This window comes from Zootoca vivipara, chromosome 16, assembly GCF_963506605.1.
Source record: "Zootoca vivipara chromosome 16, rZooViv1.1, whole genome shotgun sequence".
Classification (NCBI taxonomy): Eukaryota; Metazoa; Chordata; class Lepidosauria; order Squamata; family Lacertidae; genus Zootoca; species Zootoca vivipara.
This window is the reverse complement of record NC_083291.1, coordinates 10,808,770-10,828,526: the sequence shown is the minus strand read 5'-3', so window position 1 is coordinate 10,828,526 and position 19,757 is coordinate 10,808,770. Positions and strand designations below refer to the sequence as shown.

General features: G+C 41.7%; 1 protein-coding gene across 18 annotated transcripts in view; it reads left to right on the top strand.

Annotated features, from left to right (window-relative positions):
* Positions 1 to 19,757, top strand: part of MPDZ (multiple PDZ domain crumbs cell polarity complex component) — a 122,747-nt gene that overhangs the window by 58,130 nt on the left and 44,860 nt on the right. For 9 of the 18 annotated variants that reach the window (XM_060268886.1, XM_060268885.1, XM_060268887.1 and 6 more), the window contains 10 exons: positions 842 to 1,030; positions 3,164 to 3,373; positions 4,291 to 4,407; positions 5,798 to 5,959; positions 8,951 to 9,217; positions 10,042 to 10,165; positions 12,138 to 12,336; positions 14,730 to 14,771; positions 17,714 to 17,818; positions 18,935 to 19,027. In XM_060268886.1, the coding sequence (XP_060124869.1) occupies positions 842 to 1,030; positions 3,164 to 3,373; positions 4,291 to 4,407; positions 5,798 to 5,959; positions 8,951 to 9,217; positions 10,042 to 10,165; positions 12,138 to 12,336; positions 14,730 to 14,771; positions 17,714 to 17,818; positions 18,935 to 19,027 (1,508 nt within the window). The remainder of the gene's footprint in view (positions 1 to 841; positions 1,031 to 3,163; positions 3,374 to 4,290; positions 4,408 to 5,797; positions 5,960 to 8,950; positions 9,218 to 10,041; positions 10,166 to 12,137; positions 12,337 to 14,729; positions 14,772 to 17,713; positions 17,819 to 18,934; positions 19,028 to 19,757) is intronic. The other 9 variants (XM_060268903.1, XM_060268902.1, XM_060268901.1 and 6 more) reach the window with 3 other exon arrangements.

Below are 19,757 nucleotides of genomic sequence, written 5' to 3'. Positions count from 1 at the left end.
ATGGTGCAGCCAGTCTGATCCAGTGACTGGAATGTTTGTTTAGATTTCCACCTAGGAAGCCTGGTTTAAATCCTTACTTCAGATTCTCAAAGTGGCTTTGGCCACATTAGTATGGTTACTCAAAGGAAAGGGGAAAAAAATGTCTCTGGGCATGGCCAGATTCCTCCCACAAAGCCATAAAACCATTTTAGTTTTTTAGTTTTTTTTAAATACTGGGTGGGGGGACAAGATGTTGGCATTCAAGAAATGCAAGTCCAAAGTCCTTTAGACACACAGAACTAGTTGCATAGTTGTTTTCCACAATGAAGCAATTACCTCATAGGGTTTTTGTGAAGGGAACAAGCTAGAGGTAGCTTGCCATTTTGTCAAGCAGAAGTGCTGTGTAAACAACTCGTTATTAAGAATATAGGAAGGTTGGTTAGAGCTGCAAAGCAGCGTGGACACAAACATACAGTTAGAAGCAAAATTAAAATACAGGGGCTATTCCCTATGTGGCTTTAGAGTGGCTTCATATGTTTTGAATATGGAGAGAATAGAGAGTTCAAATGACTTCCCTGTTCTCTGCATATCTTTGTAACACCTGAAGTGGATCTTGCACACTTCTCTTGTCTCTCATCCTGTCCCCGCCATCGAAGCTTCTGCATTTGAGCACTTCAGATGTTACAAAGATGCATGGGGAATAAGAAAAGCAAATCACCATTGCTTGCCATTCTCCCATCTCTCAATGTCCAGAGTTCCTTTCAGTCCCTTGCTATATGTGTATGTACTTGGAATTGAGTTTCAGTAAAAATTGTAAGATTTTCAGTATTATTTATGGAAGTCAATCTCTTTCATTTTGCAGTCCGTTATAGATCTTGGTGGACTCCTGGGCTCTTCAGAGACAGAGGATGCTAACTTGGACATGGATAATATGGGCCAGAGTGCAGATGAGGTTCAAGGATCTCCTTTGGCAATGTGGGAGACAAACATACAGCAAATTGAGCTAGAGAAAGGGAGCATGGGACTTGGATTTAGCATATTAGATTACCAGGTAATGTCCGAACTGCTTACAGGTGAAACTCGGAAAATTAGAATAGCTTTGAAAGTGCATTTATTTCAGTAATGCAACTTACTATTTTTTCTTTTTCTTTTAATTTTTACAAATGCTTTCTTTTGGAAATTCCACAGTAATAAAACAAATAGTTACAATAATACAAAAATAAACATCGCTTTTACATTTCATTAATTCCATTCCATTTATAACTGACCCGCCTAATGACAAATAATTACAATTGCAACAAATAAAGGCTTGACATATCTTGCTTTGCATGTCATGCATCTATCTCATATATTGGTTTCACCTTTTAAGTTGCATTACTGAAATAAATGCACTTTTTGACGATATTCTAGTTTTCTGAGTTTCACCTGTATTTTGCAGAATGGGAGTGCTTACTGTGGGGAATTCTGTCCCTTTAAGCAATGTAATGTAAATGACCAGGGCTTTCCAAACTCTACTGTCAAACGTGCTACATTAAGTAAACAAATTTGTCAAACTAATTCTATGGACCATCATTCATTTTATGGGACCTCAGTCTAATACTTTGGTGCAGTAATCTCTGTAGCAGGTCAACTTGCATAAAGTCTTTTGCTACAAAACAGGAAGAATCTACACATTGCATAACAATAAAAGCAGTTAACATTTATTAAGATGATTATGCAGAATTATTGGCATGAGTCTCCACAGATTAGAAACACTGATTTGATTTTCAACTCTGATTTGGCCGTTCCTCTGGTACAGACGTGTACCTGGGCATTTATGTCTGTTTCATTTAGAAATATTATTATTATTATCAGTGGCTGGATATTTGCACATTCAGCTCAAAGGAGAAAAATTGATATAATTAAACCAATTATAACAATTTTTCTCCTTTGAGCTGAATGTGCATATGTCCAGCCATTGATAAAATAACAAGACCTACAAAGTCTTGCACAAGATCTATAAAGCTTCAGAGGAGTGTGAAACAGATATGCCTGCTAACAGTGAAATTGCTTTTCCTAATGCTGCAGAGCTTGGTTAGTAAATGTCTGAATATGTAAACCAGGCATCCCCAAACTGCGGCCCTCCAGATGTTTTGGCCTACAACTCCCATGATCCCTAGCTAAGAGGACCAGTGGTCAGGGATGATGGGAATTGTAGTCGAAAACATCTGGAGGACCGAAGTTTGGGGATGCCTGATGTAAACATTCATGAAGGAATTGGACTGTGCCACATTAGTGGGGAATTGCTTTTACATTTTAAAAAAATCTCTTGTACTTGGAATGCTATTCCACTAGAGAGGCATTTAAGTCGAGTTTCTACCCTAATCAATGACCTAAAATCCATTAATTTCAGTGGGTCTTCTCTGAGTGTAACTGTCATTGGATAGCTCCAATTGGCTTGGATTCCTGGATGATTGAAAGAGCCAGTGTAAAGTTTTTGCCTAGATTGATAAAGAGGGTATGGCGTTATTTTATTCATAATATGCTTCTTTTATTTTCATTAATGAATAAAGCGCTTCCTGAAATGTGTATGCCCGATGCTTTTACATAAACATGTTAGGGATCAAAGAATACTATCTTTCCCCCTTGGTTCTTCTGACATAATTTGACATAATATGCTTAATTATAGGGAAGCACATAGCCATTAGAAGTCTTTCAGCTGATCACTGCCTGAAACTCTCAGGCTTTTGTTTTAGATTGTTACATAAAGATATTCCATATGCCCATACGTAACACGAAAGAGGAGAAAATAGCACTGTGGGCACAGTTTATATTATTTGATGGAGCCTCTTATTTGCTGTAGCACAAAGCACAATTTAAATAATCTAGTGCAGGCATAGGCAGACTCGGCCCTCCAGATGTTTTGGGACTACAACTCCCATGATCCCTAGCTAACAGGACCAGTGGTCAGAGATGATGGGAATTGTAGTCCCAAAACATCTGGAGGGCCGTGTTTGCCTATGCCTGATCTAATGGCTGCTTGCAACTGCTATGTAAATGCAGACATCTCTCATGAAAGTGTGGGCTTCACCATTCACTGGGTTAGGGCTGAGTCATCTGCACCTTGAAAAGAAGCATAAAAACTTGCATGGGCTTCTACTTTATTGAGAATATGTTTCCCCCACTTTCCTCTTCTTTAATTAAGGACCCTGTGGATCCTGCGAATACGGTGATTGTGATCCGCTCTCTAGTTTCTGGGGGAGTGGCCGAACAGGATGGCCGGCTTCTTCCTGGAGACAGACTTATGTATGTGAATGACATCAACTTGGAAAACAGCAGCCTGGAGGAAGCTGTGGAAGCACTGAAAGGAGCGCCAATGGGAACGGTTAGGATAGGAGTCGCAAAGCCGTTGCCTGTAAGGAACTTAAATCTTACACATTTTGGGGTTTCCTATTTTGCCAAGAAACCATACAGGTTGCCTGTTCGCAAATGCATGTGTTTCGTTTATTTACCCACTCACTGTGGATGTGTGAACTAATCTCGTTTTGTTTTAAAGTGATGTAAAAAAAAAAGTTGTGTCTGTGGAATTTCATCCGTAAAGGTCAGTTCACACATGTATAAACGATGTGGCTGCCCTCAAGTGGTAAGCATACCCCTGTGAACCTGCCCATTGTGTGTCTGATTGCAAAAATAAATCAATAGCAATCTGCACTTCAGATTCATTAGGGCAGTTCGTTTACTCAATAGCATCTTGTTTTGACCCTAGCCATGGAGTTTTGTTTGGGAATAGCATACATTGGGCATAGTAATGGGAAGAGGAGCGGCCATCCTGGTATTACAGAAAATTCAGAAAGGAATTTGTTTGAAGCGGGTTTTCTTCCTAACCTCAAACATAGCATTTTTGACTTCAGGGCTATTAAGTTCAGTGGAGCTTATTGATGAACAGTGGAGCTTATTTAGATTCCAAGAGTAAGTGGGATTGAAGTCCGTGGGACAAAATACGTTTAAATCCAATCCGTTAGGCTCAGCTACATTGGTAATCGGGCTCTTTTAACAAATACAGTGAAGTAAATATAAACAATCGGGGCCGAGAAAACATTCCAAATTCCCAGGCGCCAGGACTGGAGTATTAGATACTATCGCTGTGCTCAGCTAAAATACTACATCAAACTCATGGGCATTTCATTTTTCAGTGCTTTTCCTAGCCTTGTAACCCATTACACCTGCTCAGGGCTATGAGCCTCCCATTCGTTCCCCTTTCTAAAATTCCCTCACGCTGCATGTCATGAACATTAGCCACTATCCATCTCAAGAGCTTCATTCTCTCTGCAGCTTTCACCAGAAGAGGGCTATGTTTCTGCTAAGGAGGATTCCTTTTTCTACACTGCCCAGTCCTTTGAGGAGGAAGGGCCAGCTGATTCAGCCCTCTTCCATGCTGAGCTGGCTCTGGTTAGTGGCCACTTCCTTTCCATGATAATATGTTAAAACCCTTTTGATCTTATGTTTTCATACCGAACAAAATTTTGTCTAGCGTCAATGGAGTCTTGACGTTGTAATGTAAAGACATATTTTTAAATGCTTGCTTAACTTCTTGTTTTTTAAAGGGCTTAAGAAGGTTGTTTTAGTGGGTCGAGATGTTGATATCCAAATACACACACACATACAGACAAAAATCACAAACGCACAACCACAGTCATGAGAAAAAGAAAGTACACCCTCTTTGGTTTTACCTATCAGGACATAATAACAATAATCTGTTCCTTAGCAGGTCATAGAATTAGGTAAATACAACCTCAGACGAACAGCAACACATGACCTATTATACCATGTCATGATTTATTAAACAGAAAAAAAGCAAAATGGAGAAGCCACATTATCCCATTTTGAGAATTGTACATCGATACAGAAAAAGGAAATTAAGGCTGCTGTCCTATGCTCTTCTGTAGGAGTACCGGTAGTTAGTAGACCCACAGGTATTTGTTTCTGGGTAGAAACACAAGATTGGGCTGTCAACCACTTATACAAAACCAGTGGTATTGACAAGAATGAGTTAAGGGAATGTGTGTACTGCATTACAAAGTGAGGTTTTTGCTGCTGTTTTTCAGGTCATGGTATATTGTCGCCACACAGTTTATTTAGAAGCTTGATGGATTCTTAGTTGTCTGCAACTTCCATCATTCAAGCACACTAATCACTTTTAAGTTTCAGTAGGAAGTTTTAATGCATGCACTTGCGATATCATATAAGTGCAGGATTTGGAATAACATTCTGAATACGTTTTTATCGGTCATTAAAAGATTAGTGAAAAGTGTGCTAGCTTTGAAGTTGGACAATGTATATTTCTAAAAAACCACAACCCTATTATTTCAAATAAAAATGAAGGATTTGGTAGGCAGCTTTTGTATCATGAAGATAATTAAACTTTTTTTAAAAAATGGACCTGTTTAGACAAACTTAAGGAGTGCGCCACATTCTTAAATTCAACAATGGGACAGCAGATGATATTTTTTTCCCAGAGGCAGAAAATTATAGGAAACCATTCCTTCCCTCCCCAGCATCAAACATCACCTGTATCACTTGACATACTTGCAAATTCAGATCTAAATAATATTCTCAGATAACACTGGTGTATCACTGAATTTGAGGATATGGAGACATAGGTGGAAATGGAACTGAGCTCACTGTGTGTCCAAAAGATTTTGCATGTTGGAAATCAAAAAGAAAACTAAAAGAAGGCACGGTAGCTAAGAAGTATTCATCCACAGATGCAAATGTTTGGGGCTTATGTGATACGAATGCAGCAGATAGCTGGACTGATTAAATTGCCTTTTGCTGTTAGGTGGATTCAAGTGAGGCAGATCTAGTGGAGGAATCCACCTTCGAATCGCACTATTCCCCAGAGAATGATGGTACATTCCAGTCTTCAGTTTCAGCTCTGCATGGCAGCGCCTGTGCCGATGATCTGAAGTATAACCTCTCACTACCTTCTTCAACTCCCAAGGTAAAAAGAAAAATATATATCATTTTATTGATTGCGGTGAAGCACCACTGAATGTGAAGATGTTTGCGTTGGGCTGCTTTATTGGGTGTAGCAATGACTAATGTTGCCCCGGTTGGTTCCATCTGCTCGTCGGTTTGTTATTAGATTAAATAGCAATTTCATTTAGGTAGTGTTGACTGAACACCTTTCAGACTTTCGGAGACCAAATGCGTTTTGTGCTATATGAGGAGGACAACATCAATTTGAGGTGCTCTTGTTTCGTTTCTTTTTTAAAAAAGAATGGCTTCAGTGAATCTTAATAATACTGCGGGATATTTTCAAAAAAGTTAACAAAATAACATTTCCGCCATATAAGACACTGTTCATTTTCTCCGTATCTTTAATCGCAGTCAGTTAGTTACTATATCCCTTTAGTAAATGTGATGTCGCAGTTAGGCTAAAATGAAACCAACAGCAAAATAGCATCAACATTTGACATTTAATTTAACCATAAAGAACAAGATATTTTAAAAATGTTTTGATCCCATACCCAATCCTGTTCTTTAGCATGATGGCGTCTTTTACATTTTCTTCCCCATGTTAAGATTTGTCCCCCTTCCATTTCTTGGCAACCTGTTAATTCTTTTCGCCTAAGCTTGAATAATTCCCTGTGCTTTTTTTTTAATACTCATGGTAGTTCTGGCATCATCATTGCCGGTGATGTTGATCCGCTTTCTTGGTTGGTTTGCAGTGTATATTCCTGAAAATAGAAGTTGCTCTTCTTTCACACCTGAGGTTCACCAGCTGGCTGTAACCCTTCTGGAATGTATTTCAGTCTTACTGGCCATGGGGCTGACAGCCGGAGTTTATCTCATAATGGAATTTCCTAATCCACAACAGAATGTACCTTTGCTGTGCCAGTGAGACAGATTGCATTGTTTAACTTGGTAATTGTTACTTAAAGGGATTAGACAGAGAGCATGCTGGGAAATGTACATTGTGCGACACATCTGGTCTTACAGAAGACATCGCATTGGTGTTCCCAAAGACTCTTTCTGTCTCTGTCTCTCCTTTTATATATACCAGAATGACAGTGCAGTCCTATACATGTCTTCTCAGAAATAAGTCCTGTTGAGTTCAGTGGGGCTTACTCACTTATAAGATTGCAACCCGGAAGTAAAATTCTAACATTCAAGCTTGGTAGCAATTCACGTTTTACTTTGCCCAGATAAAAATAGTCACACAGAAAGCAATGCAATATACCATTTCAACTGAGCCAGCAACCCCTCTTCATACAGGGAGAGGTAATAATAATAATTTATTTATACCCTGCCCATCTGGTTGAGTTTCCCCAGCCACTCTGGACAGCTTTCAACAAAATACAGTATTAAAATACTCTTCTAGAAGCAAAGGGACATGTGAAGTAGGGAATATCCACCTAAGAAACATTTTCGTCTTTTGAAGAACATAGGAAGCCTTGGGGACCTCGAAATCATAGATCTGAAGTTTGGAATACAGGCAGTTGCAACGCCAAATGACAGACACATTGGAGTTTCAGTACAGTCATTATTTTGAAGAGGAAAAAACACACGTTTATCTCAAGTTTTACATGTTTTGGAGCCTTTCTTCACACTTGCAGAAGGAAGCTTTTTGGGTAATTTATCTTAGATACAGTAGTTTGAGAGGAACATTAAAGCTCTGATGGGTTAAGAAACAAGCGGGACATGAACTTCATTATTGATAGACGTGCATTCAAATAATGCTCCATTAGGAGCAGAGTCACAGGGTTGTATCAAAAGCAACACCAGTGAAATTACACTTTTGCAGTTGGGTCCACTTCCTGGTGGGGCCGGGTTGCGGTCCGGCCACCTAGCCACTCCTCTCAGCATCGGGGCAGTACAGCATCGTGCGTCACGCTGGGGGAGACCCTGGCCACGTCAGGTTGCCCGGCGGCCAATCAGGTTGCTTGGGGGGCATGGCTGGGGACGATTTAAGCCTTGACACAACTCTGAGGCTTCCTCTTCTGTTTCCTCCCCTCCCTCCCCCCCCCACAGTCTTCTCTGGAGGGTCCTTCAGAGGATGTGTGGAGGGCTGCAGGAGAGGAGGGAAAAGCTCTGTCCTGCTTGCACAGGTCTGTTGCGCTAGTGGAGACGGAAGAGTGGATATTGCCCTAGATTTTTAACTATATACATATTCAGGGTCATAACAGTAGGTGCTGTTCAGGAATGCTGATGCCGTCTGAAATGTCTCGTGCTCTTTATGAGATCGTCAGTGCAGTTTGGTATCGTGTCTACTTGAAAATGTGCTGCCCTGAGCTTACTCCCAGGAAACTGGATAGTAAGGTTGTGTCCTTAGGGTGGTATTCAACTATGTTTACTCAGAGTAGATGCATTGAAATTAATGACCACGACAAAGTTAGGTCTATGAATTTCAGTAGGTCTATTTGGAGTAAAATCTGGTTGAATACCCTTGGGTGCTCTTGCCCGGAAGCAAGTGAGATTTACTTCTGAGTAAACATGTGTCAATTTTGCTCTGATGGGTTGTAATTCTATGCACACTTACTTGGGGGTAGGCCTCATGGAACTGTGTGAGACTTAACTTCTGAGTAGACGTGCAGAGATTTTAGTTCTATCTTGGTGATTGGAAAAGCATTTTGTCTTTGCTGAATTCACTTTCAAGTGATGGGCAGAACAATAACATTGTTGTTGTTTAGTTGTTTAGTTGTTGTTTAGTCATGACCGACTCTTCATGACCCCATGGACCAGAGCACTCCTGTTTTCCACTGCCTCCCGCAGTTTGGTCAGACTCATGTCTTCAGCTTCGAGAACACTGTCCAACCACCTCGTCCTCTGTCGTCCCCTTCTCCTTGTGCCCTCAATCTTTCCCAACATCAGGGTCTTTTCCAGGGAGTCTTCTCTTCTCAAACAATAACATATCAAACTGTTATTCAAAAGAAAACATCTAAAAGTCAAATGAACTTTTAAAATCTTTCTTTTTATTATTTTTAAATAGGCTGTTTGCAAAGAAAGTTCAAATGCCTCAGTCGGTTACCATTTACCGGACCCAAACCTGTACACCATGGATCTAATGCAAAGGGGAGCAGAGAGCAGATCTTCTGCTGATGTATGTGTGGAACAGACTTCTGGGATCACAAGAAAAGATCCAGTAACACATTCTCCTAAGAAACAAGCTGAACATGAAAGCACAGGAACTTGGACAGCTGAAGCCTCACACAATGCAAATTTAACTTCTAAGTTGAACCCTGATGCTACCGGGAAAGTAAGTGTTTCCACAAAACGGAACCGATAGCCTTCCGGATATTAATGTGCTTAAGAACCCCCTTAATAACTCTGCCAGCCTTGATAGCCTGGTTGAATTGTGGAATAACAGGCTCCCTCTGCAACATGGTACCGGTATATCTCCCAGGTGTCCTTCCATCAGCGCAGGTTCCTCTTGTTTAGGGAGCACCAAAGACAACTGAAGTGGTTGGTTTTGTTGTAAAGATGGTGATTTTGGTGATCAATTTATGGCCTAGGCCTGTTTCAAAGGGTTCTGCTACTACTGCCAGCATAGCATCCATTCTGTAAAACTGTTCTGAGCGATAGTAAGTAAGGGCTAAGTTTGCAGAGAGCTCCGAAGTGAAAGGGGGCAGGGATACAAAGGGGTTTCTCCCTCTCATTCTTCTAGGTCAGGTTGATTTGCAGCACAAGCACACAGCAAGAGCTTATTCTTGCACAGAGCAGGAAGACTTTGGCATAAAACCAGGCATATACTCCTAACTACCTCTCCAGCACTCTGCTGCTGCCGCTTGCACTGAAGAAGATAGTTTGTTTTATTTTCTTGCTTTGCTGCCAAGGAACTTGCTTAAATGCTGATGTTTTAGCAGTAAACGGTCGCGTTACTTCTTTTTTATCCTTTTAGCTCAGCCATATTAATTTAAAGGGAAACAAGAGTTCTGTAAGCAAATTAGGAATTACACATTTTCTTATTACGTGAATGCCTAGCAGATTGGAAACCATCTGTAATTGGCAAATCACACAGAATCCAATAATGCTCTCCAGTTACTTGTCTCTATAAACTGACACTGTTTTTCTTCTTATCAGGATCACGTACTCTTGATGGAAAATAACAGCTTAACGCATGCTGAGAGGTATTCTGCAACCCTAAATGCAAACAAAAACAAGTTTGAGAAGACTATTACTATTGCAAAAGGCAATTCAAGTTTAGGTAGTGTATCTGCATAACCTTTTCTGCCGTTGTTGTAATTTCTGCCTACTTGCTCCCCGAATAGAACTGTGTAATGGTATGAAAAACAACAACAGACAAACCCATTGAGAGTGTGGCTGCTGTGTAGGCAATCTGCATCTTTTCAGGTCATTGTGCTGTCTCCAGAAATATGTTTTTCTCAGGAGTGTAGGAAGATATTTCAACACAGGTGTTTTGTTTTGTTTTGCTAATTGGGTGGAATTCCTTCTATTGTTCTGCTCACGATATGGCATGAGATTTCATGTGAGTCAATAATATCAAACCGACCTACGTAATTCTAGTAATTAGTGGTGAGATGGGAAACATATGGCCCTTAAGGTGTTTTTGGCTTTCAGCTCCCATCATCCCTAGTTGTGAGAAATGAAGGGAAATGTATTCCAACAAGATCTTTCCAAACAGGGCCGTCTTAAGCCCATCCAGCGCCCTGGCGCTAGGTCCCTCCAGCGCCCCCCCTCCAGAGCCTCTCCAAGGGCCCGGGAGTGCCTAGCGGACCACGGCAGCAGTGGGAGGCCACCTCTGAGGACTCCACGCTGTGCCTCCTTCTTGTTTCCCCAGTGCTGGGTTCCGCTCAGTCAAGCTTCGCCACCAGTGCGTGCACCGCGGGACCAGCAAGAGCTGCTTGGGCACTGTGCGTGCGCTGGTGGTGAAACTCGACTGAGCGGAACCCAGCGCTGGGGAAACGAGGAGGCGCAACGCGGAGTCCTCGGAGAAGGAGCGCAGTCCTGGCCAGATCGCCGGAACCCTGCGCTCACTTGGCGCCCTTCCAGCGCCCTCCAGCACCCGGAGCTGTGGTTCTCCGCGCCACTAGCCTCTATGGCTAGGACGGGCCTGTTTCCAAAGCGTTTGACACTGGGCTATCGGAATTCGTTAATGGAATTTATTGCTTGCATCTTTTAGCGAATACTTCAGCTAAGAGATGTCACAACCATGACACTGAGTAAAGCCTCACAAGACTGTCTAATCTTCTTCATAGGATGAATAAACAATGGCACATTGAGACTGCAGTCCTATATATACTGTTACTTGGAAGCAAGTCCCGTTTATTTAAAATATTTATATCCTGCCCTTCATTACAAGATTTCCCTGTGGGGAACAATAAAACTCATTCTAAAAACCACAAAGCCATTAAACAGATGCAAGAGTGGGTCAGATTGCAATTAGCATCAGTTATAAAACTATAGAGCAGCATCTATAAAAATCTCAAGCTGAGCACTTAACAGTTTCCAAACGCTTGAGTAAATAACTACGTCTTGATCTGATGCCGAACTGAGAGGTGATGGGTGTTCCACAACTGGGGCACAACCCCAGTGAAGCTTCTCAAGCCCTTGCATAGTGTATAACTCCTGGTAGCTGGATCATTTAAGTCAATGGGACTTCATTCTGAATAGGATTACACTGTAAAAATGTAATTAGCCATTCCTCAATGTTTCAGTGTGATGTTCAGAATGCAGTTTGTGCTAGACAGCTGCCAAGAAACAGAAGTCATGGTCATGCTTGCAGCTTTGCATTAATGTAAATATCAGCATCTTGCTCAGAATGATTCTGTAAAAACTGCCTTATCCTAATTTTATCAAATTTCACATGTGGTTTTATTTTTTAATTTTGGGTGGGGAGGTTGTAGGTCAGGCATCCCCAAACTTCGGCCCTCCAGATGTTTTGGACTACAATTCCCATCATCCCTGACCACTGGTCCTGTTAGCTAGGGATCATGGGAGTTTTAGCCAAAACATCTGGAGGGCCGCAGTTTGGGGATGCCTGTTGTAGGTGGTGGTTTGCTTCTATGGATGCATATCTGCTATTGACAAAAAAAAACACCTATGTATAAGGCTTAAGTTGACTGCTGTTTGGGGTCTTCTTATAGGCCGGAATTTGCTACCATATTGCATGTAATTTTGGCTGCAAATTTATCTACTTTATTTTCTTCTTCTTTAAGGGATGACAGTAAGTTCCAATAAAGATGGCTCTGGAATGATAGTCCGCAGCATTATCCATGGGGGTTCCATAAGTCGTGATGGGCGCATTGGTGTTGGGGACTGCATTCTGTCTATCAATGAGGAACCTACCACTAATTTAACCAACGCACAGGCACGAGCTATGCTGCGGAGACATTCCCTTGTCGGACCAGATATAAAGTATGTAGAGTCAATTGGTGCAAGAACAATGTCTGGTGTATTTACTTATTATCTTTAAAAATAATCTTGAAGGATATCACATTCCACACTGACCTTGAAGTTACATTCCGAATTCAGGATTTAAATGGCTAGAACAGACACCCCCAAACTCAGCCCTCCAGATGTTTGGGGACTACAATTCCCATCATCCCTGACCACTGGTCCTGTTATCTAGGGATGATGGGAGCTGGAGTCCCAAAACTTCTGGATGGCCCAGTCTGGGGGTGCCTGGGCTAGAATAACTCAAAATTGCCAGTGTGAGTCCAGGAAGAAAATGCAACATTGAAATTCTCAGCACGGCCTGCTCTGATCCAAGTTTTACAGCTTTTAATGAGCATCCTTAAGATTTAAATCTGCCAGTCTTCCCTGGGGTACATGTCTCCCTTTACTCCCACTCTGGGATCCCTTCAGATTCAACCTGTTAGGTGGGTTTGACATAAACATTTTATGTTCTCTTGCTGATTAGTGACAGCATCAGATTGCCTTCCTTACATGGGCAAGAAGGGCTCCTCTTTGCACCAGTATACTTGCTGGCTTTCCTTCACTCTCACAAGGCAGCAAGTGTCCCAGCCCCCCCCCCCTTTTTTTTGCACAAGCAGATTCCTCCAGTTTCTGGCAGATGCGAGCATGTTTCCACGGGACTCAAGTTATGCAATGTCTTTCTGAGTGGAGAGAGCTGTGCCCCGATTTATTGTGCTGTGTGACCGCATGCTTGGCGCGAGAAAAGCCTCTCGGCTCCTTGCTCTTTGATGGGGAGAAAACTTGGATTGCGCACCTCCTGCGGCTGAAGACCTTTGCTCAGGAAGATAAACTAGGGGGAAACGGTGGAATTTTTATAAGGGAAGTTTACTCTCTGTTTGCCAAAGATTATTTTCTTTGAGGAAAATCTCGGTAGTGGATTAGGGGCTAATTGCAGAAACTATGACACATGGCATTAAGACAGAAGAATAATGTTTTAAAGTATAACTCTCAGTACATCTTTGACAAATATCAGGAAAGCAGTTTATCTTGTATCTACATTTGTATTTCACACATGTAGACTTAGAGGCGGGGTAGGTTGTTACTTGAAAGAGGCACAAAGATCTAAAGCCCCAAAATAAAATACAGTTAATTAAAATAGTTTGCCGCCTGCTTACTCTTTGAAGACAACAGCAACAGGTGTATTATCTTTACTGCATGTTAGGTGTTCAGACGTAAGATGCTTTCAGGTAACCCAGGTCATTTACAACAAACTGGTGCAACCCATAACTTCCTGGACCTATTAGTGGTTTGCTTAAATTGCATGTATGTAGTAAGAGGTAAATGACCACTGGACGGTTAAGTCCAATCAATGGCGGAAGGTAAATGCATGTTGTAAATGGGACACGGGTGGCGCTGTGGGTTAAACCACAGAGCCTAGGGCTTGCCGATCAGAAGGTCGGCGGTCCGAATCCCCGCAACGGGGTGAGCTCCCGTTGCTCGGTCCCAGCTCCTGCCGACCTAGCAGTTCGAAAGCACGTCAAAGTGCAAGTAGATAAATAGGTACCGCTCCGGCGGGAAGGTAACCGGCGTTGCTCTGGTTCGCCAGAAGCTGCTTTGTCATGCTGGCCACATGACCTCAGCCAATAACATGAGATGAGCGCCGCAACCCCAGAGTCGGTCACAACTGGACCTAATGGTCAGGGGTCCCCTTTACCCCTTAAATGCATGTTGTAGGCCCTTTATGAATAGGGGGGGGAATCCTCTTTACACATTGAGGTGAGCGCAACTCTCTTCCTAATAAGGGTCCTTAGGTTTCTATGCTATCCAATCAGAAGCAGACCAAATGTTCAGTTCCTCTGGGCATGCCTGTCTTATCTATCTATCTATCTATCTATCTATCTATCTATCTATCATCTATCTATCTATCTAATCTATCTATCCAAACATGTACATTTTTTTCTAAGCAGACAAGCAGATGTGTGGCCTCACTTATCACTCCACCTTACAATTTCTGTAATAATATCTAGGGCTTTGCTTTTAGCAGCAGTCGTAACAGCTGCTTGTAACATCTGCCAGATAATTACTGAGCTGATTCAGAATTCACCTGCCTTCACCGAACGTGTGGAGATGAATCTCTGATCAAGGAAATAAAAGATTGATTGCAGTTCCATTTTTCATGCTTGTTAATAATCACCGCTATACACTCCCAATAAAGAGCAGATGCTTTCTGCTGGGAGGTGTGGATAGAATGGAGGTGGAAAGGGGAGAAGAGGAGACAGAATAGGAGTGCACACTTTTAATGGCGCGTGTGCGCATCTTGCATTCAGCACAAGTCACTGACATTTGTTAACACCATTGTAAAAAGATGCTGCGTCGTATGCTTCACATTCTAGATCTTCTCCAACACCTGCTGATGATCAGGCCCCCTTTTATGTGTGAGTATCGGTGATTTAAAAGCTCATTATAGCTCTATGTTGCAACTTGTCTGTTAAACCATTCATGCTTTCATAACACCCAAAGTAGCTGGGATATATCCAGATATAGGTACAGCATTATGTACGCAGACTTACATGTGGCTGCCTTCATCCAATTAGTCTATTACTAGAATCGACGAGTTGATTCATTACCCAATTACATGACAGTATACTGGCATTTTTGGAGGTGTTTAATAAAGATAACATTTTTTTGTCTTCTTAAATAGCACAGTAAAATAAGATATCGGGGGGAATTCATCTTCAAAGGGAAGAGGTTCGTTTATGAGAGCGAGTTTGATTGTTCACAGCTTTTCTTTACTAGCTGCATTAGTACAGGCAACCCTCGTTTTCGGCGTGACAGATATGTGTGCGATCGCACACACGTGCACAGGGCAGAACCTGGAAGTGACATGGAAATGTCATAAAAAGATGTCACTCAAGGTGCACAACAGTTGGGGCAGTGGCGGAACGGGGTCTTTGAATTGCACATGGTTTTACACAAGCGTGCAATGACCTGGGAGGCAGCCCCTGTGCAAATTGGGGTTTGCCTGTACTGCTTTTAGTTTCAGCACCCTACATTCCATTTTGCCCAGTCAGGACTCAGGTTCGTCATCTGTGACACAGCTTCATCTGGGATTCCCAGTGCATCCTCGTTCCTCTCCTTGTGATGATGTATTGGCAGGGAAATACAGAACTATTGCTCGGAGTCTTTCCCATTCTGATAGACATAGAGAGCGGTTTGATACATGCAATATGCAGCACAATTCAGTTTATGTGTATTCAGAAGTTAAGTCCTTTTGAATTCAGTAGGACTTACTCCTAGGTACTTGTGTATAAAATGGTCATAATGGCTTGATTTTGCAAAGCACACTTCAGTAATTGTCATAGCACAGGACTGTGCACCTTCTCACTCCATTTATGCATTCAATCTGATTATATATTGTGGCTTTTCAGCGTTGCTATACAACATTTGTATCGCAACACTAGTAAAGATGCCTGAGCACTCTTTCCAAAGGTGCTAGTTACTGATACAATCATGGATGTACTGATATCTGGATTAATCTCACTGTCATATTTTCTGTGACACTAATGTTTTACTCTCTCCACTGTGTAACCAAAAGACTCTAGTTGCCAAGCCTGTTGACTGTATTGTAAATTGTCCTGAATGTGATCACAGAATTCTTTATTTGGTACATTTCCTATTGTAGTATGTACAGAAGGCTTTTTTTTGTGTGGCTATAGAATCAAGCATGCCGTTGATTTCTTTTAGTATTGCATGCTGCCTCACATTTACACCCCTGTCTTCTGACTTTATTTAGTGCAGGATATGATTTATTTTTTTATTTATTTTGCTTACTTTCTGAGTGCTGAGCTGATGTGTAGTCAGTTTCGTCCTTTCCAGCTTCAGTTTTTCAGCCTTTCCTGCCAGTTAAAGTGGATGGGCTTGTAGGCCACCTCTCCTTTTATCATATCCTTCTTCCTAAATTGTCTTTCAGCCCAAAAGAATGCTGTACCCAATGCTACTCTCATTTTTCATCTAATCTAAAGATTTGAAGTTGTGACATCTGTTGGAAATTTTTATTGAATGAATGAATGAAGTTTCCCCTGCTCTGGAGGGAAATGTTCTTATCTCTCTATATAGTGCTAGGTTTTTTGATTTATTTATCCATGTGATTTATTTATCCATGTGATACCATTTTCATCTCTAACGTTACCATAGCTTTATTCACTTTTCCCCCTAGTTACAATTGTGTGTTTTGTTGCATTTAACAGTTTAAAAGAATCATGTCACCTCCATAAATACCACCATCTCTCCAGACTTTCCGACCACCACTACCTACTTCTCTCTAAAAATGAGCACTTTAAAGGGATAACCTTCAAAACAAGGTGGCATTTTAGCCAGAATGGATGTCTGCTAACGGCAGGGGTAATTTCATCCCAGTCAAGTTGTTATGGTTGATATGTTGATTGGCAGTGGGGTACAGTAATGAGGCATAAGGAATTTTTGGTTTTTAAGAAAATCAATTTTCCATATTCATGATTGAATATGTTGATGTACAAGGAATAAAGCAAAAACAAGCCGATTATGAATATTCCAAACATTAAAATGACAAAACAAACCTCAGCAGCATTAGCTGCTTTAATCTTTCCTGTTGTGTGTGCAGAACCTTCATGGAGAGACTGCTCTACAATTGCAGTGCCATTGTTAAGAATAGCCTGCTTTGAGTTCCAAACCACCTAATCTGAGAGGAAAATGGTACCCAGAGGAAGGATGTATCTGTTGATATGAAAGGGGATGTGTGTAGCTAGTGGCAGTTTTGCCCTAGTAGAAACTGCTTCCAATCATGCAGGGCAACACAATTTTGAAACAAAGATGTGCTACAGCCCTCTGTGCCACGCTCCCTGCCGTTCCAGAGGACCTTCCAGCCTCCAGGAGCAGTTTCTTTTTAACAGGCTGGGGTGGCCTGCAGTACTTGGGGAGATCTAGTGAGTACTGTGAGAGGAAGTGCTTTCCCTCTTCCTTGCAAGAAGAAGTGCTTTTCTCCAACACAAAACTATTGTTGGTGGCAACCCAGAGAGAAGCAGCTCTGGGAAGTAAAATTGGATCCATGTGTTTCTGTCACCACACCTCTGAATATTAGCTGTCATGCTTTTAGCATTTTCACCCGTTTTAGAGCCCAGCATATATCATTCATTGTTATTTCTAGGTCATCCAATAAGAAGAAAGGTTCTGAGTCATGGCCTAGATCTTGGTATCGTGCCCATTAATTCAAATAGAGACTTTTGGCTCAAGAACCAAGTAGTGCGGCTGGAGAAGGCCTTACAATCTTGACTGCTTGTTACTGAGCTATTCCTCAGATACCTGCAGCATTTTAGATTCATGTTTATGTTTCATATTGCAGCATTACCTATGTGCCAGCAGAGCAGTTTGAAGAGTACCAGGCCAGCTTAGGGCAGCAGCTAAAAGGAAGAATGGCACTAGATGTTTTTCCTTCACATGTTGTCAGGTAATCTACTATGCCATATTGCTATAATCCTCTCCTATACCTCTGTTTACCTGTACCATATGCTAATAGCATGAAATTTTAACCCCCATGCTTGCTGGAGCAAAGCACGTTTACTAAAAACAATAGGCAAATGTCTGGTGTCTGTTTACTCGAGCCAATATAGACAAAGAAATGCTCAGGCTAGCCAATGATTTGCTTCAGAAAAGTTGTCCACCATTGTGCAAAGATTTTGGCTTGTACTAAGCCAGAGTTACCTGTGTGGGCTTAATGGGGAGCTGTTCTTGATACAAGCCAGGATTGTCTCAGAAAAGGCAGAGCATGATGTGAGGAGGGCCCAGCCCCTTAACCTTAACAACTGAGAATAGGATTATTCCAGAGCGATTGTGAAATTACAAGGAAGACTTATGAAATTTAGCAAGATGTTCACAGATTGGATTTGGGTTGGCAGAAGCTATGAATGGATACCAGTTTTGAATGAAATTGTCAATGTGACTTTGTGAACCGTCTTGTCCAACTGGTATTGCCTTCAAATGGAAGGCTGTTGTGTGTCATGGAGTGCTATTCTGGAAAACTAGAGATGTGAGGAGGGGGAGGAGTCTGTATGTAGATATAAAATACTACCTGCAGTTTTTGGATCTCGATTGATCTACAGAATATAGAATCACCCCTATTTCCTATACATTTCTAATCCTTCTTCCTATTCTTGTTGTTATTGTTATTGTCTTTGTTGTATTTTTATTTTCTCAGTGTGCTTGCAAGGTTGTATTTTTTTTTATTCCCACCCCAAAAAGCCCCAAGAGTTCAAAAAACAATGTACGGTAACTGGAAATTGGATCCACTTCTAGTCTGCTTGACTGGGGAAAGTGCTTTAGATTGTTTGATTTTTTAAAACGTGGAGCAAGGCTATGATCCTGGATTGTATTCGGTTAAGTTATATTCTGAGTAGACCCATTGAAATGGATGGCCTTGAGTTAGTCACACCCATTAATTTCAATGGGTCTACACTGAGTAGAACTGACATTGGCCACGACCCTGAGTCTTCAGTAATTCAGGACGGTGAGAGATGTCATTTGTAGGTTAATAAAGCATGCTATACATGCCCTTGTTTATTACCAGAGAAATTCCAGAACTACCAGAACGGGAAGAAGGGGAAGGAGAAGAAAGTGAACTTCAAAATGCAGGCTACAGTAACTGGAACCAACCAAGAAGGTATGTGTGTTTCTGCTACTCAGATAACACTTTTAGCAGTTTATTTTGGTGCAGTTTCCAGTTTCTCACATTTTTTTGATTTGGGGGCACAGCCAGAATGCCTGGATAACTGGAAATCAAGGTAAATTGAAATCTTAGTTAATTCATAAGGCATGTTTACCAAATTTTCACCGTGATCAACTCTTCCCCCCTGTAGAAGGATGTGTGGATCCAGAATTAGCCTCCACAGTCACTTACGGACTCATTGTTAAGAACGTGTTCATGGAAGACAGTCCAAGAAGATGTGGACATGGAATTTGGGTCATTTGGATAGTGTCCTTTCTTGTGCAGTTTATTGAATCGTAGTCAGGAGAACTGGGACTGCTTCTGACCATGGTTGGAAATGCTAGTTGGTGCCAACTGTAAGAATGACCTCTATACTTAGGATTGTTTTCAACACACCTCTCATGCAGTGAGATTTCCCCTCCCCCCCCACATTCCTTTCATCTCATTCACCACCAGAATCTGCTGCAGAGTGTCCTCAAACCTTCTGGAGCAGATTTTGAGGGTGTTCCAGGGACTCGCAAGGAAGAGGACAGGAGAGGAAAGGTTTCATTGCACAAGCAGAAGTCTGTTGTGTAAGTGGAATGGCATTGCTGGATGCAGCCCTTGGCTTTGGAGTCGAAAGGGCTTCCTACCTGTGAATGGAGCAAGGGAGAAATCCTCAGACAAGGTGGGAGGAGATCTGGAG